Genomic DNA, 25,820 nt, shown 5'->3' on the forward strand with positions numbered 1-25,820 from the left:
TCCTAGATTGACTGCTGGATTGCCTATAGCCAAGTGGTGTTGGGGTTTTACCCCACGCATGCTACCGAGCTGTTAAAATACCTTAACTTGATTGTGTGGATGCACACCAGTTTCCCTCCACAGACGTGTGGCTTCACTATGACAGGGGCTTTCATCAGAAGGTCACCTGCTTGCCCATCCTCGACGGGGCTACAACGAACCTGGAGGTTTTCCACCAGGCGTACGCCAGCAGCAATGTCTGCAGCCTGCTTCCCCTTCGCAGTCCTTTCATGAGTCTCCAGCTTCCCCATGCAATTTCAAAACCCGGGGCGCCCCTTCTGGGGCAGAAGTCTGCCTGATGTTGAACAGTGGGAATAAGTAAAGTCAGTGGAGCTGGAGAGGTTTGTCCTCTAGGCTAGTGACACATCCTGCAGCAAAAGGGGAAATATTTATTCAGGGATGAGAAAATAGCCAGATATTCGCAAGTAGGGAGAAAAGGTCAAAATTTCTTCTCTGTTCTGTACACAAGAAATCGAAGGCATAACTGCTACAAAGTTGCCTTCGGCTACCTGAACAACCTGATATTCCTGCAGCACCAAAGATCATTATTGGCTCTTATCAGTCCACTGGTTTTAGATCTGTAACAATAAAACTGCCTTAGCGCCTTTAACAAATCATTACGTATGTAGTTTTTTTTTATCACATTTATAGTTTTACTTACCTAGTACCATAACATCAAATTATTAATAGAATAATAGCACTTAGGTTTTAGTTAGGTTTAAAATAGGTGTCCACGATTAGCTCTAACAGATTTTACTAGAAATCCGTCTACAGGCAGTCAACTTTCGGGACTTTAACATTCCAAAAAATGAAACCAAGAGTCTCAATATTGTTCAAGCTATTGAAAGGAGCTACTCCAGAAACCAAACATATTGCAGACTGCTGGAAGGATATAGTTTGCACCCTATTTCCTAGTTTCCCTGATTTAACTGCAGTTTCCTCGACGTATGAACTACTTTGGGAGTGATGGATAAAGGTATAGCCTTAAGTTTCTCAAAAAAAGATATATTGAAGGTCTTGACACTCCTCAGAAATTGGCAGTTATTAACAAAATTGTAAAAAAATGCTTCTCAGAGCAGTGAAAGTTTACATAGTACTGTTGTCTCTAAGGGACCCAAAATATGGTTCTATGGGGGAGCCTGGACAAATAGAAAGCAGGTGTCGCAGGCTCTACATTGGTTGGCTTCACAGAACCAGCAGTGAGTCACGTTAAAAACAGATAAGACTAAAAGGCAGAGGGGGTTGGGATATCTATTACAAGGAAGACAAGCACATCAGTTTGGAGTCCCTACAGACGATGGCAAGTAAACGCTACTTTTCGCAAGCAGTTTCCAAGTATGATGCCTTAGAAGACATGAAGATCGAGTTGGGCAATTACGCACAAGAGTGTGTTTCTGCTTTTTGTGACCTTGAAGAAAACCAATGTACATTTCCAGAATATTTGAAATCAAGTAGCCTCTTTGCTAGCAGATGTTAAGCGTACCTGATGTCAACACTAGCAGACACAAAGAAATGTTCGCCATGCAAGCTAAAACAAGCCAAAGATTCTGACTTGGTATCTGTACCTTAAGAAGAGAAGGCCGAAAAAGTATCTTCACCACAGCTAGATGCATTCATGGAATATATCAAATCACAGATGTCAGAGGAATTTCAGAACCTGGGGATAAAGACTAATACACTAAACCTGATGAGCAAGGTTTAACGAATTTCAGGTAGGAGTTTCCTGTGGCGACTGAAGATTCTTTTGGTAATATTGTTCATTACCCATCAGAAATTTGGGTTTACGATGGCCATCAACTACGCGGCAACACATATTGCTTCCATCGAGTTTGAACAAAAACGCTGTCGGCTCCTACTCGCGCTAGCATTTCAATTCGCTGTTTAAACATGTAACCTTGTTTGCATGAGGTAACATGTTCTCGATGTAGAATTGTATCCTTTTCTGGCCATTGTCTAACCAAATCAGGAATTTGAACTTTCTATTTTCAAGAAAAATAACTGATTGAACTTAACACTCTCTTGTGACAGCGTTTGCGACAGCATTTGCATTAGCTATTACTCAGTCTGGCGTCAGCTCTCTAAATTGGTTAAAACCTGTTAACTAGCTTATAAAAAGCATCCCCCTCCCTTGCCCACATCAACGCACTACATTGTTTGCACCGGTTATAGCCGGTTTGATCATTTATTCCTGTACCTAAATAATGGACGACGCTACAATCGAACATGTTAAAAAGAAACTACAAGAATTGGAGAATAATCTATATGAGGTACAATGGGCATGTCCCTTTTTAACGTCCATTTATAAACCTACATCTTTAAGAGGCAGTCGCCATAATTCCGGTCTGCCGATTTTCGGATCAGTCACACAATTGCCTTCAAACTTTGCCCACGAGTCTATCTTAATTCAAAAGCAAATGAAATCACCTTAGTTTTTGCAAATATCGCAAAATAATTTTGTTATGAATTTTTTTCGATTGGACCGCTACTGGCCTATTTTTAGCAATGGCGACAAATGAAAAATAGGAAAATTGTCGAGTTCACCGCTTCAAAATTATAAAATATTAGGCATTGTTTTACCTTTCCTGGATTAAATTGGACCTTTATTTGTACAAAGCACACAATTTCGGTTCGTTTAAAAGAAACTTACAATACGAAATAATTTTTTGTTTGCAGCCTACTTCGCCATAAACGCCAACAGCTCAAAAATGCACATTTTCAACGGGCCATTGCGCAAAAGTCCAACTACTTCCGCGTAATATTTGTATCCATACCAACTAAAAAGAAGTCAAAGAGCATAGAAATGTAAAAATATGTTGTGGTTTAAGCGAATTTTTAGCGCAGCCATGCAGCAACTTTGCTGTTGTTGCGAGCATGTTTATTTACATTGACACAAGAAAGTCGCTCACGCGAAACGAATTTAGCATGAATAACACAATATTTCGCAAACGTCCCGGCTTAACAAAACTTTGAAATAACAGCTGACACAACAAAACATCATTTAAGACCCGAAAACCTCACCAGCTAGTCAAAAACATATGTACTGTCGCCTACCTGCAAGACAACCGCACAAGGTCAAGTCTGCCATGTAATTAGATTTCGCATTCCTTTCTAGTTTTCGTCGAGCATAGTATTCGCTGAAAGTTTCGAATTGAAACCATTGCCCATAAAACACTTTGCACAAACCATATGATTCCGATAATCTGAACAAATGAAGGAAAGTAGCGGGCAGCACAACCGAAGAAATTAACCGAACACAATACATTCAACAATACATCGGCTTGAACGCGAATGTTGATTTGAAAGTTGTGTCACGCAATCTAATCTAACCACGTTATGTGCCAACTGAAGAAATAATTCTCCTGATGTTGTGCTGTCTTCGTGTGCACCATTTTGGTGAGTTTATATTGAAGCCAAGCGTGCATTATTTACGTAGAGTTTCTACGTAGGTTGTTTTGATTTTTGATTTCGACCACTTCCGGTATATGTGTGTGCACGTGTGTGTGTTGGGGGGGGAGGGGGGGGGGGGTTTAGGTCGCTCGCGCATGAAGGGAAACTTCACTGTAAATTGCAGTTGTTTAAGCTCTATTTACATCAGAAATGGTTAAAAATGTTTATTTGATATGTGGTGTGTTTACGGTGTGGCACACATTGTTCCTTAACAAGAAAATACTGAAACTGAGTGTTCTGTATAACGTCTCTTTTTTACGCGAAGGCGAGCGAGTACAGAGGCCAATAAAACAAAATCTCTGTCACGTTTATATGAATGTAATGTGAACTAGGTTTACCAACCTGATCAAATCGGGACAAGCACTCCATGGAGTTTCATAATCTCCTTTGGCATCCGAACATTTATAACATCTCTGCTTTTGATGGCTTTCTTACAACCGCGGTGGGTTGGATACTGGCATGGCCTGCGCTTTTTCCAGTATTCCCCAAGTGAATGACGATGCTTAGGACATATAAACATTTTACTTGCCTTTGATGGAGGCAATTCAAAAACACCGGCTCTGGCCAAAAAATACAATATCTGTCCTGATTTAAGAAAACAAGGCCCCAGGAACTGCCTGGGGCCAGCAACTCTCTTAGCCCTCCCCTCCCTTCCCCCTGTGGATTTCAGAGAGCCCAGGGGCACTGCTAGGAAGCCTTCCCATGCCCGGTCACAGCTGAGCTCTCAGAGGTCTCAAGGCTTCTGAGCCAGCCCCCAAAAAACAAAAGCCAGGAGCAGTCTTGACCACATTTCCAAGCAAAGTCTTTGCAGAAAACAAGCCAAAAACCTGACTTTAGCCACCCCCCCCCCCCCCCCCAGCCGGATTGCAATTCAACAGCTGACCCAGGGCTCCCTAGGGCTGTTAGGTCATGGCCCCAGCTAGCTGCCCACGGGGTCGGTGACGGATCCCGGAGTCCACGTTTTGTCAAATCCAGACAGATATACAATACATACTTTATTTAAAGAGGGAAACATGCTTAGCTTAGAATAGCTAGTTTACAGATGTTCCACTAAAATAAGAGATAAAAGAAAACTAAAATAGAATCTATAAGAATGGCACGAAGTTAAGTGGTTAACTATCAGGCCCGTAGAATTTTCACTGACGTTATTTGTATTCAGGAGTGAATTTATTTTCAACAAAAATAACATAATAAACTAGTAAACCTTTCACCTGTATTCCCCTCTTTTTCAGTTTTCAGACTAGAACCAAAGGCAGATCGTGACACAACTGCATCTCATATTGATTCCACTGATTTGAATATAATTATATTGCAGCCCGTTTAACAAATTTCAACAAGTTCTGAGAATTCGGAAGGGTAGGCTTAAGCAAAACGCTTAAAATATAATTTAATTCTAGTATGCAAAAGTCTCATTTTTAAAGCCATCGACATCTGCATGCTGTAGCAACTGAATGCGAGCATCGATGGGAAAAGTCGCTTGTCTAACCTTGCTCTTCTATGCATCCACTATGATACCCCTGTGCACCTTGACGCGAATGAAAGTAGGCTGTTTAGCTCACTTACACCCCGTAGACAATTAACTCTGATACGTATCGGTGGTAATGGCTTGGCCAGCATATAGGTTAGTACTCTAGGGCATACAAATTTTTCAGCATCGTATTTTTTCAGTTCAGGCTGGAGCTTTATTCAAGTTAAAATGAAAGGCAATATCTACTGGCAACGGATCACATATCTCTACCCTTTCGCGATGAGATCAAGGCTCATCGCGCAAGTGAAAACTGGCTCCGGACCAATGCAAACACGTACGATGTTATGTGGCGTTAAAGAAAAGCTCGTTTATATAGGAATGAGTGAAAATACTAAGTGCAATCCTCTGTTGTGAAATATTAGACTTTATGTGCTTCCAAAATACAAGAAAAATCGCCATAAAGTAAAAAAAATATCCCCATGGAAGCGTACCCCCTGTTGGATCCTCGAAAACGGCGGCCCTTACGGGCCAGTTAACCAGGTCTATAGTCCAGTCCCTGAACTCTCCCTTCCGCGCGCCCTTTAGTCTACAGCTCTTCAAAGCTGGCTTTGTAACGCCCCTGATAGCATTTTGTGTGCACTGCTAAAGTGAATAAAGAGAAAAAATTACTAAGCAAATGTTCAGTCTACAACTGTTTGGTCCGCTTTAAGAGAAAACGAACCTACCCGGGCAAAAACCAGGCTATGGGCCTGACTACGGAATCATTACAATCTCCAAGGCGAACGGGCTCGGTTATTCCCCTTGAATTACCACAACTACCTTTGTACTTCGAAGTGTATGACAGAAAGCACAACTCCTCCATTTTGTTGGAAAATGTGAAAACTTCACAAGAACAAGACAAAGTATGATTGACATGTGCTGGATGGCGGCGGGTTTTTATAGGCCTCTTTTTGTTTCTGCTTTTTTCATTCCTGATCATCCGCTTATCTTTATCATTTACATAATTTTTTACAACTTAACAGAAACTATATATCATTTTACTAAAGTGAGTTTTTTGTATTTGAAAAGTGAACGAAAAATTTTACAGATGGAAACATCAAGAAAGGAAGATATACCGGAAGTGGTCGAAATCAGAAAATCAAAACAACCTAGGTAAATAATGCACGCTTGGCTTCAATTAAACTCACCAAAATGGTGCACACGAAGACAGCACAACATCAGGCTCCGGACAGCGTGAAACAATATTTAAAATTTCGTACAGTCAATTATTGACTCTTGGAGAATTATTTCTTCAGTTGGCACATAACGTGGTTAGATTAGATTGCGTGACACAACTTTCAAATCAACATTCGCGTTCAAGCCGATGTATTGTCGAATGTATTGTGTTCGGTTAATTTTTTCGGTTGTGCTGCCCGCTACTTTCCTTCATTTGTTCATATTATCGAAATCATATGGTTTGTGCAAAGTGTTTTATGGGCAATTGTTTCAATTCGAAACTTTCTGCGAATACTATGCTCGACGAAAACTAGAAAGGAATGCGAAATCTAATTACATGGCGGACTTGACCTTGTGCGGTTGTCTTGCAGGTAGGCGACAGTATATATATTTTTGACTAGCTGGTGAGGTTTTCGGGTCTTAAATGATGTTTTGTTGTGTCAGCTGTTATTTCAAAGTTTTGTTAAGCCGGGACGTTTGCGAAATATTGTGTTATTCATGCTAAATTCGTTTCGCGTGAGCGACTTTCTTGTGTCAATGTAAATAAACATGCTCGCAACAACAGCAAAGTTGCTGCATGGCTGCGCTAAAAATTCGCTTAAACCACAACATAGTTTTACATTTCTATGCTCTTTGACTTCTTTTTAGTTGGTATGGATACAAATATTACGCGGAAGTAGTTGGACTTTTGCGCAATGGCCCGTTGAAAATGTGCATTTTTGAGCTGTTGGCGTTTATGGCGAAGTAGGCTGCAAACAAAAAATTATTTCGTATTGTAAGTTTCTTTTAGACGAACCGAAATTGTGTGCTTTGTACAAATAAAGGTCCAATTTAATCCAGGAAAGGTATAACAATTCCTAATAATTTATAATTTTGAAGCGATGAACTCGACAATTTTCCTATTTTTCACTTGTCGCCATTGCTAAAAATAGGCCAGTCGCGGTCCAATCGAAAAAAATTCATAAAAAAATTATTTTGCGTTATTTGCAAAAACTAGGGTGATTTCATTTGCTTTTAAATTAAGATAGACTCGTGGGCAAAGTTTGAAGGCAATTGTGTTACTGATCCGAAAATCGGCAGACCGGAATTATGGCGACTGCCTCTTAAGTGTTAAAATGTTTTTTTAGAAGTGGCTGCCTTCTGCAGATGACAGCGAGTCATCAATTGACAACCTTGATGAACAAGACCGTTTCCGGAATGACAAGGAGGATATAGACGAGGTGTGTAACTCATGTTTTTTTCCCGTCAGATACTGAACTTACTGCAAACACCTTGGTTTTTATTCATTTAAATGCTTTATGCTTTATGCACTTATGGACGGCTTCGTTTCATTTATTAAGTTCGACATAACCATTGAGGACTTTTCAAACTTTGCCTGGGATGTCGTCCAGGAATCAGTTTCAAAACATCAAAAAACGTGAGTGAGTGCAGCTATTTTGCTCGGGGATTTCACTTACATTACTTGTAGATATTGCAGTTAATAATCTTAAGTGGGCGCGCGGCTACTTTGATCCGAAATATTGCAGTTAATAATCTTAATTGGCGCGCGGCTATATTGATCGGAGATATTGCAGTTAATAATCTCAAGTCTGAGCGCGTCTATCTTGATCGGAGATATTGTAGTTAATAATCTTAAGTGGGCACGCGGCTACCGTAAAATTCCGGTTATAAGCCCCCCCGCTTATAAGCCCCTCCGGTTATAGGCCCATCTACCTGGAAACAAAAAAATACATCGATTATAAGCCCCCCTAGATATATGCCCCCCTCTAACGGATGGAAGTACTGAACAGGGCTAAATGTTGCTTTATTATGCGTTTTTAACTTTAAAACGTTTTTCGATCAACACTCCCGTGGTTCTTTTCGAAACGATTTTTGCATTCCGCTTATAAGCCCTCCCGGATATAAGCTCCTCCGCTTATAAGCCCACCCAAAATCCCTTACGAAGTTTTATAAGCCCAGGGCTTATAACTGGAATTCTACGGTATATTGATCGGAGATATTGCAGTAAATAATCTCAAGTGCGAGCACGTCTATATTGATTGGAGATATTGCAGTTAATAATGTTAAGTCCGAGCGCGTCTATATTGATTGAAGATATTGCAGTTTATAATTTTAAGTGGGCGCATGGCTATAAGACCCAATAATACGGGCAATATTTCTGTTCAACTTGTCTCTCATCATTGTTGCATTGCAAGTTGAACGAGTTGTTGCCAGTATTGCTACCGCGCTCTCGACTTGTCTCGCAACAAATTTCGGGGTTGCAAGATGAAAAAAATTATTGCAAAAAGTAGAAGTAGGTTCTACTTTGTGCAACTTGCAACACCGAAATTTGTTGCGAAACAAGTTGGGTGCGCGGTAGTAATACGGCCAACAACTCGTTCAACTTGCAATGCAACACTGAGTTATTGCAGATTTATAAGTGTTACTTACGTTAAGTGGGCGCGCGGCTATATTGTTTGGTAATTGTGCAAATACAAACAGCGGCTCCATTTTTTCTCCAATGAGAAAAAAAGGAACAAAGTCACTAAAGAAGGCAAGTTCCTGCATGGTGTAAACAAAAAACAACTAAGTTCAGCGAGTACTGGTAAGTATAATTAAAAAAAAGAAAATCTTTGACTTCAAAATTGAATTGGCAATAGACATTAAACCATGTTTACTTGCAACAGGCATGATATTCACCACTTACAACGACAAAAAAATTCATACAGATGTTCAAACGAAAGTTAAAGAGAAAACTGAAACCCTGAAAGTTGTGCGGGACATACACACGAAGATATAGATCAGATGTTTTCGTGTTTTGCAAGAAGGTAAATACATAATGTAATTTAAAAATGTACATTGTCCAAATTTTGAAAGATGTAAAATTAAATTCAGAGGTTATGCATTGCCTCGAAACAATTCATTTTTAGACATGAAAATCTCCATACTGTGTAACTTTTATTTGTTTCAGGCTTATGAAAAAGGACATCCACACTCTCTCTCAGCTGGAGTACGAAATGGGTCAAAGTTACACGCCCAAGGTTGAAGTAAGAGAAATTAACACCGTATTTGATGCAAAAGATTGGATGGAGGCAGACATGAATGACATGTCTGGTCACATCCACCAACATCAATTCAAAATTGTTCGCAATAGTGCTGGCCAGGCTGTGGTGTATTACAAAAAATGGTCAACAGACAAAGACTGGTAAGATGTTCATTCAAGATTAGTAATCTTGCATTTCATCACGCACGCATTCCAGCCATCATAGCCTCGTGTGAATTTATAAGATGTTCATTCTAAATTATTAATCTTGAATTCATCACGCATGCATTCCAGCCATCATAGCCTCGTGTAACTTGATAAGATGTTCATTCAAGATTATTAATCTTGAATTCATCACACAAGCATTCCAGCCATCATCTTTAAGTCCCCCCCTCAACACAACTGATTAGTAACTAGCCCCAGGGAAATGTTTCTATTTTCAATTTTTTTCTTTTCAATCTTAGAGACACGTGAATTGGAATGAAACTGAACAGGAGATAAAGCGGAGGACTTGCTGATGAACTATAAAGATGCCGATAATCATGATGACCAGACTAATAAGCAAGCAGTGCAGGTGAATGAAAAATAATGTGTAGATCTCGTTTTGACACTTTTACGAACTCTGGTAAAAGGGAAATGCAATTAAAAGCGCAAGGTACACAGAGTGGTATAAAGAATCCAACAAAAGCACTGAAGCGTGTTTTGAAAAAGAGAAAAAAGTGAGAACTTCAATGCGAAAACATTTTCAAAAATCAGTTCCAAAATCATCAAGACTTTATAAGTATTTCAACAGAAAAAGAATTGCATACTGTTGGTTGACTAATGAATGGTGTGTAAACACAAATCGTAAACATACCACAATGAAAACAAATTAAAATAAATCTACAAGATATTGTTTGAGCAAAGAACATTGGTTTTACTTAGATTTTGTGTGAGTAAGATCAGCCAAAAAGACGAAGGTACCTGTTGCTTGTCTTAGAACCAACAGCTATAGTTAACAGAAATAAAAGTGATGTCATATGCAGACACTTTGGGTATCTAGTCGCATTGTATCACGAAATGGAGACGTAGCTCAAAACTCTGGGCCTTTCAATCAGTGACATGATAACATGAATGCAGTTTGCTCCAAGAGAAAATCCAGTTTCATTACTGCAATCAAGATTATTCGATTTGGGAAGATCTGCGCTTGACACAGGTGGAGGAGGAGATTGTTTTTTCGAGCTGTATCACATCAGTTATATGACACGCCTAATCATTTTTATGAACGTAGTCATGGAATTCAGTATAGTAAATGTTTATAGAAAGCAATACTGAACATTCTTCGCAAGCCTTTTTGAGTAATATGCCAAGGCAAGGAAAATGGGCAGATGGAATTACAATTCAAGCAGTTGCCAATTCTCTTAATTTGACAATTAACATAGCAGAATCAAATGCAACTTTTACTCCTTTCACAGTTATGTGTCCAGTCAATACCGAAGGAGACTCCGCCGGCATTTATATTTGTCACATAGGTGAAACTCATTATGTGTCCACAGGAAAACATCAGAAGATCATACAACAGAAAATTGCAACGTTAACTCTATAGAATACAACAGTGGGAAACAAAATATATTATTCAACTGTACAGGTACGGTCGATAAATTAGAAAAATGCAGGCTCAAAGATTGTTGACTGGTTTCCATATAATTTTTATTAAGTTTAATATTTAACGAAGAGACAACTTTCTTCAGTTCCATAAGTGATCTTAACCCTTTTACTCACATAAATTGTCTGAATATTAACTCTGCTTACTGACTGTTATATACAATGTAGATTTCTCTTAAATAGTTCTTGGAATTTGGTGATCAGCGTATCAGACAATATCCAATGATTGATGATTTGCTTTATTGAATTATTCTTACCTCTCACCTGTCTGGGTGATAGTGTACTAGTAATGTAAGGAGAAATTACATATTAATCACTTCTATGAGTGAGAGGGTTTAAATCTTGAGAGCTACACAGGGCCACCATCAACCAACATATTATGCACAATGTCTGTGTTACAGAAAAAGACAGATCTTAGCAGCCAGTTGGGGTAACTTTAATTGTACTGCTTGAAACGTATCTCGAGTTTATTTAACTGATATTGAAACACCTTCATTTTATGTGATTTGACTGATATCTTTGTGCAACAACAACAGATGCTCGCAAAGGACATTGGTTCACCATGTCTCTTCAACTTAGCTGATTTTTATCAGAAGCAGATATCGGAAGCAGCGACCCCTACCCAAAGCCTGTGCCTACTAGTCATATAGTCCTTCTGGACTCCTGACGAGAAAAGGGCTATATCTTTTGTTTTTAACAAGAAATGGTATGTAATATTTCAAAAAAGTGAGCTCACTAATAGGTTAATACATAATGAATTATTTTCTTCCCTTTCAACCTCTGCAATGAAAATTTAATTGTGATGGACAAAAAAAGAAATAGAGCTAAAATTTAGTTGCAGGTCGTAAAGAAATTGAAGAGGCTGGCAAGAAGAAGAATAAGAGTGGGGGAGACTAAGGATAAAAAAAAAAAAAAAAAGCTAAATTTATAAAGGAAAAATTGGTCTCAAAGTTTGTAAGAGCAATCATTTATGTGAATGGTCAAAATAAAGACAACTCAAAGGAGTCAAGAGGAATAATATTTTATTTCTTATATAACATAAGGGGAAATCCTCGTAATGTAATGTAATAGAAAATTATGGTAGTGGGTCTACGGTATTTTTTAAAAGCAAGAAAAACAAAAGCTAGGACATTAAATTTCTATGGGTTCCATTGACATCCCTGATGCCTCCATCAGCAAGCAATGCCTTGGTTAGGAGCACGTTAGGAAACGAAACGAATGGTGCCCGCGCGGACTTTGGAACATCCCCCTGTGCGAGACCCCATTGCAAGACCCGCGACTACACCAACGCGACTCCGGTGGCTAATGCACCTGGCGGATCAATCCATGTCCATCAAAGATACACCTGCACCACAACGCATGCTGTATATACAGACCAATGCTGCGCGTGTGCCAAATGCTACATTGGGGAAACTGGCCGATGACTGGCTGATAGGTTTAGAGAGCATTTAAGATCCATCACCACCTTAAGCGATACTCCAGTGGCTCAACATTTTAATCTGCCAGGACATAGCACGAACGACATGCTTGTGTCAGCGCTCCGTGCCGGACTAACTGATACCATGGAAAGAAAACGACTTGAGGCAAAGCCTGTTTTCCGCTACAAGACTCTGCGACCTTGTGGCCTGAATGTGGACTTTGGTTTTATTTAATCTGTTAGGTTCACTCTAACAAGCGCGCGTGCCCGTGGCCTACGTTTTAAATTGTTATTTTTAATTTCAAACATTGATCACGCCCACATGCTTTTTTTCGTTAACTGGCGTTACATTTTCCACTGAAGAAGGGGCAGTAGCCCAAAAACGTCTGGGAAAAACTTTCAATCATCGGCGCATCTAATATTTACATTTTAACATTTCTATGAACTAACTATATGCGCTACACAGCCACACGAAATTTCACTTTGGAGATTTCTAGTTTAATAACCTAGTATGTTACCTTAATTTTTTCCTTTGATTAGTTGTTTTACTCATTTTATTTATTAGTGTCTTAGGTAATTATAACATTATATTAGTTTTAGCTAACCTCTTTAATATAGAAATGTAAGTGCATTGAGTTTTTCCAATGCGCCCAAAAAACTTTATTTTTTTTATTATTATTATTATTATTTCAGCCTCTATTTTATACTGTTATGTCATTGGTGCTCATTTGAGATTATTTCACTCAGAGCTTTTTTGGGACGTCTTACAGACAAGAAAAAGTTTACTCGTACAGTTTCAACAAAAAACACGAGAAAACGCTTAACAACAGCATGGATAGCAAGGTGTTAGGTAAGAAAGCGTGTTTTCTCTGTTTGGTCGATACAAGAGTCTCATACATTAAAACTTACGCGGCAAAAAAAGTTTTAAAAAATTTCTGGGTTAGACTTTGCACAAGCAAAATGCAAATTTGATAATGAAAAACACAGAGATTTTGAAAGTGTGGCAAACTTTTCGTCGCATTAAGAAATCGCACGTGAATGTTTAGAGATATGAAAAGTTAAAGGAAAATTCTAGTTCTCAAACTTTTGTTGAAAAACAAAAAACAGTCGCAATTTTTTGGAGTGCGGCGGCGCAAGAGCGGAAACCAAGGCAACGCAGGATGACATGCGTCATGGCAATGAACACATTTCATCCCTTGGCAAGACACGCGTCAATGCAGCAGCCATTGACTTGCTCCAAGTTGCTCGTTTGATTCGCAGGAGATTAAAATAAAGTTAATGTTTTACATGCAGTATGGCATGGTTTTCTTTTGTCACCTGTCTCTGTCCTAAAATTCTGAAAATCCATGCACACAACATGCATACTTCAACTTAAATGAAGCTAATAGGCATGCAACTCACTACACACAATACTTCATTTCAATAAACTAGCCAAAACTGAAACAAACTGTGAACTGCAATTAAACATAAAAACGCACTCTCATACCTCAAATAGGTCGAATGGGTTGGCTCAAAGAGCCTTTGATTTGTATTTGAAAGGGTGCGAAGAACTGTCATTGAAAATAAAAAGAGAGAAAGGCAAAGCCCTAAAGGAGGTCCATGGTGCAGTTTCTACAAAAGTGGCATTGAGGCTTTGAAATGTACCCAAGATGTACTAGTTTAAGAACTCACTAAAGAAGAAAGCTTTGGCAAGAAGACATTTGAGAGGTCAAGTAGTTCTTTAGATGAATCCCTCTCAAAAATGACAAATTGTCTAAATTCTCTAGGTAAGGGCTTAATATCTGGTATGCAAAAGAACACTATGGCGTTGCCTGGTACAATTGCTTATCCTAACCAGGATTTGGTTTGGAGGAACTGTTAGCATTAATGAACAGTCTTAAAATGAAGTTCTTATGAGCTAATAAAAAACTTTTAAAATAAAGACACATTATACTGTAATTAAGTTGTGGTTATTAGTAGTTCCTTGATGCCTGCCGCCACCATATTTTCAGCAAGCGGAGATCTGGCGAGATGGCAACCTTACAAATTGCCCAGTTTCAAGCTCAACCAAACTGGGCCCATAGTAGCGATGTCTTAAAAGAATCATTGACAGCCTTGGAGGGCCATCTTTGTGAGAGGTAATTTAAAGTAAGCCATAAACTTCTACACAGGGCCTACATTCGGATAAAACTACAGGACTTCACTGTTTAAATATTTTCAGTTGTATGTACCTTACAGTACCTATGGAGTAAAAACCAAGTTTCAGTAGCTTATTTGAAAGGCCTTTCCAGATGAAGGATGTTTTTTTTTGTATATGCAAATTAGATAAAAAAAAAATTTACTACGTTGTAGCCTTTGCTTATTATTTTTTGCCCTGCTTTAATGGTACAGAATATCAAGGAAGTTGCTGTTTCCTTAATCTATTACTGTAATGGCTACAAGTATTGATGTAAGGAAAAAATATAGAAATGTCCACTAAAGCCTTAGTTTCATGTTAGTACAGATTGATAACTTCAAGGTCTGCATTATATCTTTAGGCTTGATCTCATTGAGATCAGAGGGAAAAGAAAAAGAAAGGTGTTGATTTTATTCTGATTCCCGAGACGAAATCTGCAATCGAGATCGTGATAAGACCTGATAGCTAAGAGGCCAAGCACCATTCCACAGGCCCACAAGTTTGGGTTTGCCTGCCCAACCAAAAATTCCTTGGGCCACATACGCAGCTCGACTGGTCTCGCCAGCGTCAAAGAAGTCGAGGGCTTTCTCAAATCACCAAAAGCTATTACCAGCACAAAGCTTATTAAGTTGGATGCGCTTACACAGTAGGACGTTGATTGGCTTACGTGGCACCTTGGACACAACATCTGCGTACATAGTGAATTTTATTGACTTCATGAGTCCACTGCAGAGTCGGAGGTGAACTGCAGAGGTGAACAAGTCGCTCTTGGCAGTGGGCACTGGTAATATCAGGCAGATGACCCAGTGTCATTCGTGGCTTGAGTTGTTGTTGTTGGAAGGTACACGGTTTTCTTGTGGCGGAACACTTCAACAAAGAACTTTATTCGATCTCTGACCTTCAAATTCATTGAATGAGACTTTGCGCTGGCAACAACATCAACTGGAACTGACAGGAGATGCAAATGATCTTCAGACTGAGCACTTTGCTTTGTAAGATGAGCATCAACTTTGCCTTCATTAAAACTGTAAGCGCACCTCTTTGTGCATGTGCTGGACTCTGAAAAATATTTTTTAAATGCTTGGTTAGCTGTTTGTCACATTTTTCTTTTTAAAAAAATCAATTTTGGCACTTTCATACCTATTTCATTTCACTATGATATTAACATCAAGTGTCTTGACATCAGAAACAATTCACGGTTTTCAAATTTATGGATTTTGTTTAATTTGGACATGTTACATCTGCCAAGGACAAGGGCATACTTCAAAAGTATGACCTTCACCCGAAGCAAACACAGGACCAAAACAGATGCAACTGCAGTTTTTCCTGTAACTGATTGTAAATTTTACATTGAATGCTGATCTGAAAAAAACAACAACAACAGAAAAACGTTTTTAAAAATCCTAGCTTCCACTACGTTTAAGCAGTCCAGAAACATGAAATTTCACTTCCAGTTTAATCAGTGATCACTTCCAAGGTTATTTTATGTTTTTTTTATGTTGCTCGCTGAAGCCAAAGAGGAGGCCTGGGAAGGCTCGTGAAATGGAAGAGATTGCTGAAAGGATGCAAGAGGGGGTGGAGACCACATTACTTGATGACTCAATTACCAAAAACATGGAGATGTTTGCTTCGAGTTATTCCCAATAATTTCCGGCTCCACAGTGATAAACGCCGGTATACCCAGCCACACTGTGGAGGCCATTCTGCACCGAGCAGAAGTGATGAATTTTGCGTCTTCCATTACTGCTCTTACCCTTCTTTGTGGGACCAACAATTTACTGTTAAACACCCCCGAGTCCATTGTCGCCACTATTATCGACATTTTATTTGTTCTTCGTAAGAAATGCCCTAATGCTATTATTTATTTATTTCCTATTTTGCCATGTTTCGATCACCTTCAATCAAAAGTACACTCAACTAACTCTTTGCTTTGTTTTCAGGTTAACGATTTATTTTCCCATTCTGTTGTATTAAATGAACTTCCCTCTTCTCTTTTTAACGGTAATGTGTACAGGAAAGATCGAGTGCATCTAACTGACAAGGGCAATGACATTCTGGTGGGGTGGTTCCACCATTCCTTAAGGACGTTTGCGCTTATTGTTTATGCGCATCCTTACTGCGCACGTAATTCATGTCGCAACGTCGTGCCACGTCATGCATTAGTGCAGGGGGTTGGTACTTGTATGATGGGATAATAAGAGGGGGAAAGGCTGAGTATGTTGGAGAAACTCCCCAGTGTAAAAGGCCTGAGTATGTTCACATTCTTGTTTATGAACAGAGTGTTTCTGATCCAAATGTGTATGGAAACACAATTGTTTATGAAAAAGAAAAACTAAATTCCATAGTTAATTTTTACAAGCATGAGTTGAATCTGTCAGACACTAAAGTCAAGATTAAGTATTTAAAAGAAATACTGAGACATGAAGAGGTTCCATTCAAAAACAATGCAAAACTGGACGATTTGCAAAGTCTAGTTATGAATATTTAAGAAAATCAAATCTCAAAAGAGTTGCAAGAGTTCACAGACAGTAGCTGATGTTGAAGGGAAATCACCACCAGCTGGTGTCAAAGGTATACCGTTCGCAAAACGTTTGTCAGGAACACCGTCAGCATCTACAGATTACACACCTGAACGCCATCCACCAAAAAAATTAAAGAAATTTTTCTCGCCCTTAAAGAAATCTTTCGTTAAGAAGATGAAAAAATATGTTAAAACGTTTAAAGAACTTGTTAACAAAGTGACAGGTCCAAGCGAAAGAGATGACAGTTCATCAGAACTGTCGGAGCAATCTCAATTGACTACCATGCAAGCCTCAATTCCCTTCTTTAAATACCTTGAGGAGCCCACACCAAATGAAGTTTATGCCTCTAAAACAAATGACTACCAATGGTCATCTTTTATGAAGAGGCAGGTGAAACACTTATAAAAGTAACACTTACTGATATTTATTGCAGACTGAAGAAATCATACCCAGCTTAAATTACATAAAGTTACAAGTTACAGTCAAAAATAGGCTTGATATAGGTCTAGAAATAACGGCTTCAGGTGTAACAGTTAAATTTCAGTTCATAGTCAGGTTGAAAAAGGGAAAGAGGTAACAGATTCGACAGTGGCAGAATTACAAGAACTGATGGGCCTTGTATCACCATCCCTTACTTTAACTCTAGCCAGTTAGCAATGACATTTTTATCATTTTTAAGGGACGCTATTTATAACCATTATGATATTATGTTTTTTATATAATTAATATTCGTTATTGTAATGAATTTTTTTCCATGTGAAGGTTCTGAGTAAAAGTTTTGTTGTTTATAAAACAATTGCATTGATGTTTATAAGGATTTAAATTTTTACTATAGGTATCAGTGATACAAACATTACAAAAAGTTCCCTCTTGTAGCTCACAAAATAGACAGATTTGTTATGGAAGAGCTTCCAACGGAAGAGGTAACTAAGGCCATTTAAGGTAGAGGAAACCTGGTTAAGTACAAGCAAATCAAGAAGGAACTGTTAGATTTAGGATTCTGGAAATTGGGATTTGTAAATTTTCGATCTTGATGGTTTTGTGTGTGGTTTTATGATAACTGATAAGCGCCATTTGCCCCCTTTAGCTCTCATTAATACAGTAAAAGAAGACGCACTTATAAAAAAACAAATGCTTGAGTGGTCAAGTATTTCTTTAGAGAATCACTTACGAAAATGAAATACTGTCTTAGTTCTCATGGGAAGGGCATATCATCTGGCATGCAGATGAAATTTAGTTACCAGTGCCATTCCAGAAGCATTATTTACCAGTGCCATCTCAGAAGCATCACTTACCAGTGGCCACAACAACCAGATCTCGCAGCTATCACTGCACCCCTGTCACCTTAGACCTTCTAATTTCCTTACCTTGCTCAATACCAAATGTTGAAATGTCTCCTTAGAGTTTATGAAAAGGGATCCTCCAGTTTTCGACCGACCAATGTCCTTGTTGCCTGTTTTTAGTAAGTCACTTGAAAAGCTTATGTGCAATATATTGGTTGATTTACTCGAAAAGATTGATAATCAATTTGGTTTTAGGTCCAAGAATTCTACTGATCATGCAATTACTAGTATTGTTGATAAGATTTAAAGTGTAATTGATAACAGGGATTTTTCTTGTGTAAATTTTTAGATTTCAGTAGGGGGGCCTTGAACATCGATAGTCAATCAGTCAATTATGTTACATCACAGATTGCTAAGTAACTAATTGTTACATTATCACTGTACAGTTCAGTCTTGTCGTCAATAAACAAAGTCCATCTTTTCAAGTGTCAGTGAAATATCTCTGAAACTGGTGCCGAGACCCACATTAAAACGTCAACGGAAGAACTAAAACACAACAAGGCAGTCAGAGGGGCATATAAAGGTCACTGCAATCAAGACATCAAACGCGCGGAGCGTCTTATGGCCGATACTGAAGCCATAAACATCACAGAACTGAGAGCAATTGGAGAACGTCTCACAAGGAGATTGGACGAAATTAAGGCTATGGCTACCGCGATCTTGAAAGCATTAAAAACAGACGAAAAGATAAGCGAAGAAACCGATCAAGCATTGACGACAAGACTGAACTGTACAGTGATAATGTAACAATTAACATAATTGACTAATTGACTATAAATGTTCATGACACCCTGAATTCATGAATTCATGAGATATTAAAAAACTTGACCCCTATGGTGTTGCGTTGGCTTAAACCTTAAACATTCCCAAAGAAGCTTTCACCCACCCTCAATACCCTCATATTTGTTCTTTCTACAGCTAACACACCTTAACAATTCTCATGCCATGGATCCGAAACACGACTCATATGCTAAATTTGTTCAACAACTACATATTACAACCATCAAGACAGCAGCTATTCTTATGCATGATTGCAGGTTTTTACCTTACAGAGGCAAAACTCAGTGAGTCAAAACTTGGGTAGCTCTGCAAAAATACCAAAAGGACGCCGTAAGTACCAGGTAAAAATAAAAGGTTTATTATCAAACACACAAACTTTTACCTTCATGTACATTGTATCCTAATAACAAGGTCTGCTTTCAGCCTTTTCTTGATCCTATCTAGCTTTTGTGTACACTTTTTTAGTCTCAAAAGTCAACCAAAATAGCAAAAACATATGAACAGTAATCTCCATGATCCCTCAAAATCCCAAACAGCCTAAAAACGTAGCACCTTGTACACAAAACTTCACATCATTCTAGGCATGCAAAGGTACCTAACTAAGCAAAAATAATATGCAATTAACACTGCTCTTCTCTCTAGCCATATTACCTTCCCTCTCTTGATGCCACTGTTGATCAGAGAAGCTTGCCTTTAGGCTATGCATGGAGTGGACTGGGGCCAGATCCTTTGATAGCCTGTGATGCAGCAGACTGCAGAGCAGATGTTGACAGTAGAGACCTTACGCAATGATGACGTCGCCAAGGTCGACGTCGTCGGGAGTCTAATGGAGCCGTCGACGTTCTGATCGCCGGCGTCGCATTTGGCGATACTTACGCAAGCAGTCATGCGTACGCGGCAGAGGCGGGAGTTTCAAGTTGGCGGGAGTTTGTAGTCACCATATTCGCAGCTCTTGTAACTGATTCGCATCGAAGATGGCAAAGCTACGAGATACCAGAGACTGTCTTTTGTTAAGTTTTGATCAAAACATCATAGACGATGAAGAATTCATTCTCCTTTATGAAATGAATTCTTCGAAAAACCCGGATTTCCCGTACTGGAAGTATGAGCCGTTTGACTTGGATTGTTTATCCGATGAAGAATGCAAAGCTGAATTTCGTTTTTGGAAAAACGATATTTATCTGCTGAAAGAAGTCATGCAATTACCTGATGAGATAATCTGCTATAACAGATTGGTTGTTAGTGGGGTCGAGGCACTTTGTATTTTGTTAAAACGATTTGCCTACCCTATTAGATACAGTGATATGTGCCCAAGATTTGCTAGACCTGTTCCACAGCTTAGTATGATTACATCAGAAGTGATGAATTTGGTGTACAACCATCACAGCTACCGCCTGACAAGCATGCAGCAGGACTGGCTTTCTCCTGCGAGTCTTCAGAACTATGCTGATGCGATTCATAATGCTGGGGCTCCCTACACCAACTGCTGGGGTTTTGTTGATGGAACAGTCAGGCCAGTTTGTAGACCTGGGACTTTACAAAGGATTTTATATAATGGGCACAAAAGAGTGCATGCAATAAAGTTTCAGTCAGTGGTTGCTCCAAATGGCCTGATAGCAAACTTGTTTGGTCCTGTTGAAGGGCGTCGCCATGATAGTGGTATGCTTCGTGATTCAAATCTCCTAACACAGTTACAGCTTTATTCTCATTCACCTCATGGAGACCCATTGTGTATTTATGGAGATCTGGGATATCCCTTGCGGCCACAACTACAATCACCCTTTAGGGGATTGCACCTAACTCCACTTCAGCAGAATTTTAATACATCAATGAGTCAAGTTAGAACCAGCGTGGAATGGGTCTTCGGGGACATTATCAATTACTTTAGTTTTCTTGATTTTAAGAAAAACTTAAAAATTGGATTAAGTGCAGTGGGTAAAATGTACATTGTTTGTGCCCTTTTAACTAATGCTCGCACATGTTTATATTCTTCGACCACTGGCAGTTATTTCAACTTAGACCCTCCCTCATTACAAGATTATTTTTCATAATGAAATGTAAGTCACATAGCCAGGCTAGCCTAATTGATCCTTTCAAGCTGCAATACAGGTTTCAATACTTTAGGGCAAATTGAGACAATTACAAATCATTTAAGTTTGTACTTATATTTACTTGTCCAGTTAAACCTGTAGCAATTACCTATAATTGACTGTTACCTATATATAACACACAAAAAATCTTGTAAACAACCGTAAGTAACAACTGTAAGTCAGATGGCCTGACATTAGTTTTGTGAGCTTAGTACTTAAGCCAGTCAGTGCTAAATGAAAGGCAACGAGTCAAACCCTGTATAGAGTTTCAGCTTGTATATTTCGAACTAGCTCTGGATTTTGGTTATATTTTAAATTATTCAAGAAATCATAAGTTAATGTTACATTTTAAACATCCTTCACTCTTGATATCATTTTATTTAGCAGATAAAAAAATATTTTGCAGTATTTTACTAGATTGCAGTTCCAAAACAGACAAACTACAAGTCACAGTGGCTGTGTGGTTTTTGGTGAAAGTATGTCATTATACAGAAAAAGTTAAAATAATGGTACAAATTTTGACATTTTGTTCTGAGACAAAAACAAACTATTGTATAACCTTTGCAAACTTCATGTATTACAGAAATAAAAGTTGCAGAAGTCCTCTCATGTATGGTAGCTGTGCACATGTTTTGTCAAGGGTTGCACTATCTTGACTAAATTGCAGTCATGGGATTACAAAATTGCCTGTTGGGGGGTGAGTGATTTCTACAGATCACAAAAACCATAGCCTTGAAAATTGTAAAATAAATTAAAAATTTCTGAAATCTTCAACCCCCCTCAAACACAAACTTGAATTGACATGGCTTATTGTCACTGCTAAAAATATAATTTTATTGATGAATCCTTCCTTACAAAGTTCTTGTAAACAATTACTTAAAGTAGCAACACACATCAAAGAATCAAATTCTGATAAATGCTTATAACAACAACACTGCTTACAAAAGAGTGATAAGCATTGACTCTGGTTAACAACAACTACATTAGTTTAAGTTATAAAGTACATCAAAGTTCCATAACTCAAGCCTTGCCCTAAAAGGTAGGCTTCAAAATGAACAGGTTACATGAAACATTTCAAAATACCTAAGCCAGGAACTTAGTTCTTAGACATCTTCTCCAGCAGAGTAAATAAAAGTTGTGACTGTTGCTGCTGCATTTGTTGTTGCTGTTGTGCTTGTTTCATCTGCATCTGCTGGTATTGCTGTTGTTGTTGCATCAGCTGCTGCTGTAAGCTAAGCTGCTGTGCTTGAAAATGCTCAAACATTTTCTCCATATTCTGAGAGGTTGAATTTTGCTTCCGAATGGCTTCAAGCTGCATTTCTTTTTGATATTCCATGTCTTGCCGTTTAAGCTGCATCTCTTCCTTCCTCAATTCGAATTCTTTTTCTGCTTTGGTTTGCAGGTACATCATGGTTTCAGTTCCACTTTTTCGTGGCTTTTTCTTTGAGGTCAAGCAATCATCTTTTTCTTCCCCATGCCGTTTTTGCGTTTGTCCCAGGGATTCCAATGCTTTCTGGCGAACTTCCTCTGCCTTTTTTCGATCAAGTAATTCCTTGCCCTGCTTTTCTTTTGTTTCTTTATCATGGCTGCTTAAAGCCTCCTCTGTTTCCTCGAGTATGTTTTCAAGGAGTTTATCTAGTTCGGTCTCATCTGTAGTCGAGCCGCTCTCACTCTCTTGTGCTCTCATCTTTTTCTTGTGCTTATCTAACAGCAATCTGTATCTATCTCTCACCGATTTCTGATTCACTGTGAAAGATATTTCTTCAACAGCACATAAATCATTGGCAATACTAGTCCAAGCATTTCCACTGTGAGTACTCCCCGATTTAAACTGGTAAGGTTTGATGAATAAAATTTCGCGACAAAGATACACGTCGTGCATCTCGGACCACTTCATCGCACCACTACAAAAAGAACACAAAAAGATGTTGATAGCATGTACTCTTGTTTTACTGGTGCCCAAGAGAACCGATACAAAAGACAAAATAATATAGTCAGCTTCCTTTACAAGGCGGTCTTCCAACTCAACATTCACTGTGAATACATACATGTTTATGGTCAAATGACGGGAATTTTTGCGAAGTTCCACTTGAGAAATCCTTAATTACTCAAAAAGCATTATGCCATCAGAAAGCTCACCTTTTCTTAGCAGTTTGAGCGTCTTTTCCTTGCTTGCCTTCCGCTGCCATGTTTTCCTCTGCGACGACTTCAAACCCGCCAGTTTCGCGACGGCGTGTGTTGGCGACGTCTTAGAATAATTAGGTAAAATATGCACGCATGCGCGTTACGCCTAAATTAAGTCACGCACGACGTCGACATTGGCGACGTCGTCATTGCGTAAGGTCCCTAGTGTCGATCTACCAGTTCAATGACTCAACTGTGGCCACACGTTTCATAAAGCTTGTCTTGGCGAATCCGCACATTTCAGTGATCATGGGTATTCAATGCCAAACAAGGCTTGCTGTCCAATTTGTACTGCAAAGCTTCCTCAAAGAGTTCAGGAACTTGCTAGCAGCTTCAATAAAGGATTAGTGGGTGATGATGACGATGGAGAAGAACCAAGTGGTGGTGGCAATGACGGAGATGACAATGATGATGACAGTGAAGGCAAGAATGTCATGACAGATCAGAAGATACTTCTTAAAGCCAAGGAAACACTCCAGCACATACCACTGGCACAGTTATTCAAGTTCAGTAACAGGAAATCAAAACCTGCAATCTCCAGCAATACAGAAGCAGCACCAGCAAATGTTGACACTGGTCATGTGTGTATCACATGTGGCCGAGTCTGCAAGACCAAAGGGGGGCTAACTCAACATCAAGTCACCCATAGATAGTTGGCGTTTTCCTGTCAAGTGTAAATGGAAAGAGCAACAATGAAAAAAGAAATAAATAAAACCAAACTAAAATTTCGAGCATTCTTATCTTTACTTTATCCACAATCTCTATGGCAAGCAGAAGTTGTAGCAGGGTAAAAACTTGCAAAAACGCTCACTGTCGAAACCTCGCGGCTGAACTTGAACAGTATTTCGAACTCAATTGCACCCGCACGCGGTCAGCGGAAAACGGTTGAGCATGCTCTTTGACGACGTTTATTCAGCCAATCAGCGGTTTTTCCGCCGTGCCAGCCAGGCTCCAACAACTCTGGGTAAAACCATGTTTACTACATCCCAACTCCCTGTGTAACTGAATGGTTTGCTTTAGAGATCCCCCCAGGTGGGCCACCTTTGCCTTCATTATAAGGAAGTGACCAGCTTTGGATCTTGCAAGCTTTACACGAACTAAGGGATTATTTTCCTACCCATGCTATTTCACACAGTACCAAATGCAAATTACCCTAGCTACAGGCATACCTACCCCCAAAGGAAATGGTTTTTGTTTCGGGGAGTGGGCACGGGCCAGGGGAGGGGCAGAACACTCTGTGACGCCTGGCACCTTTTTGTTTTGAATCATCCAACAAAAAGTGACGTCACATCTGGTCCAATATTTCTCCCGCGGGCGGGAAAAAAAAGTTGATCGCGGCATTTGTGTTCTCTCGGTAAGTAAAATGGCGATATTTTGCAATCTGCTGCAAATTTTTTCGGTTTTTTTCTTTCAACTGAAAGAAAATTAGGTCACCTAGCCCGTCAGATAATTACTTTAAAGAACAAGTCACAAGATTTTTTATAAAGTGTTCTTTTGGAGGTACGTTTTCTGTTAAAATGTTGTCATTTCTTTGTCACTGAATTCCACAGGAGTCGACGTTTTCTTTAAAACGATGAATTCAAGGTAAGTTACACTCCATTTAAATAGCCCACGAAGATAAGTAAGAGTTCTGCCACAAAAAAAATCGCAAAGTGAGATTTTAAGATATAGGGGAACCTAATTAACCCTCTCGTTTTTTCTGAAAATTGTTTCCACTAATTTGACACCCAAGAGCGACTTTGTTTTGCTGTAATCGAGTGTGAACACTGCCGAACACTAACCCGATACAATTCTCCTGTTGATCTTTCTCCTTTAGCTCGCTGAAGCCAAAGAGGAAACCAGGGAAGGCTCGTGAAATGGAAGAGATTGCTGAAAGGATGCAAGAGGGGGTGGAGACCATATTACTTGTTGACTCAATTACCAAAAACATGGAGATGTTTGCTCCGAGTTATTCCCAATATTTTTCAGCCCCCACAGTGATAAACGCCAGTATACCCAGCCACACTGTGGAGGCCATTCTGTACCGAGCAGAAGTGATGAATTTTCCGTCTTCCATTACTGCTCTTACCCTTCTTTGTGGGACCAACAATTTACTTTTAAACACCCCCGAGTCCATTGTCGCCACTATTATCGACATTTTATTTGTTCTTCGTAAGAAATGCCCTAATGCTATTATTTATTTATTTCCTATTTTGCCACGTTTCGATCACCTTCAATCAAAAGTACACTCAACTAACTCTTTGCTTTGTTTTCAGGTTAACGATTTATTTTCCCATTCTTTTGTATTAAACGAACTTCCCTCTTCTCTTTTTAACGGTTATGTGTACAGGAAAGATCGAGTGCATCTAACTGACAAGGGCAATGACATTCTGGTGAGGTGGTTCCACCATTCCTTAAGGACGTTTGCGCTTATTGTTTATGCGCATCCTTACTGCGCAGGTAATTCATGTAGCAACGTCATGCCACGTCATGCATGAGCGCAGGGGGTTGGTAC

At 39.1% G+C, this 25,820-nt stretch overlaps 2 protein-coding genes and 1 long non-coding RNA gene across 3 annotated transcripts; 2 read left to right on the forward strand and 1 right to left on the reverse strand.

Annotated features, from left to right (window-relative positions):
* Window positions 1–8,931: 8,931 nt before the first annotated feature.
* LOC144650272 (uncharacterized) lies at window positions 8,932–13,404 on the forward strand. The gene is made up of 4 exons (XR_013570061.1): window positions 8,932–8,976; window positions 9,120–9,353; window positions 9,656–9,765; window positions 12,946–13,404. It is a non-coding gene; the product is annotated as an uncharacterized LOC144650272 (long non-coding RNA).
* Window positions 13,405–19,970: 6,566 nt separating this feature from the next.
* Window positions 19,971–21,560, forward strand: LOC144650233 (uncharacterized). The gene has a single exon (XM_078509885.1). It carries the CDS (start codon window positions 20,027–20,029, stop codon window positions 21,101–21,103), a length of 1,077 nt encoding a protein of 358 aa, XP_078366011.1. The 5' UTR covers window positions 19,971–20,026; the 3' UTR covers window positions 21,104–21,560.
* A 201-nt stretch (window positions 21,561–21,761) lies between these two features.
* Window positions 21,762–23,406, reverse strand: LOC144650254 (uncharacterized). Its single transcript, XM_078509917.1, has 2 exons — window positions 23,282–23,406; window positions 21,762–23,046 (listed from the first exon to the last, which is right to left on the reverse strand). The coding sequence occupies exons 1-2, from the start codon at window positions 23,329–23,331 to the stop codon at window positions 22,239–22,241; spliced, it is 858 nt and encodes a 285-aa protein (XP_078366043.1). The 5' UTR covers window positions 23,332–23,406; the 3' UTR covers window positions 21,762–22,238.
* Window positions 23,407–25,820: the final 2,414 nt, after the last annotated feature.

The sequence above is a fragment of the Oculina patagonica genome, chromosome 4, assembly GCF_052425735.1.
Source record: "Oculina patagonica isolate OP01 chromosome 4, crgOcupat, whole genome shotgun sequence".
Taxonomy (NCBI): Eukaryota; Metazoa; Cnidaria; class Anthozoa; order Scleractinia; family Oculinidae; genus Oculina; species Oculina patagonica.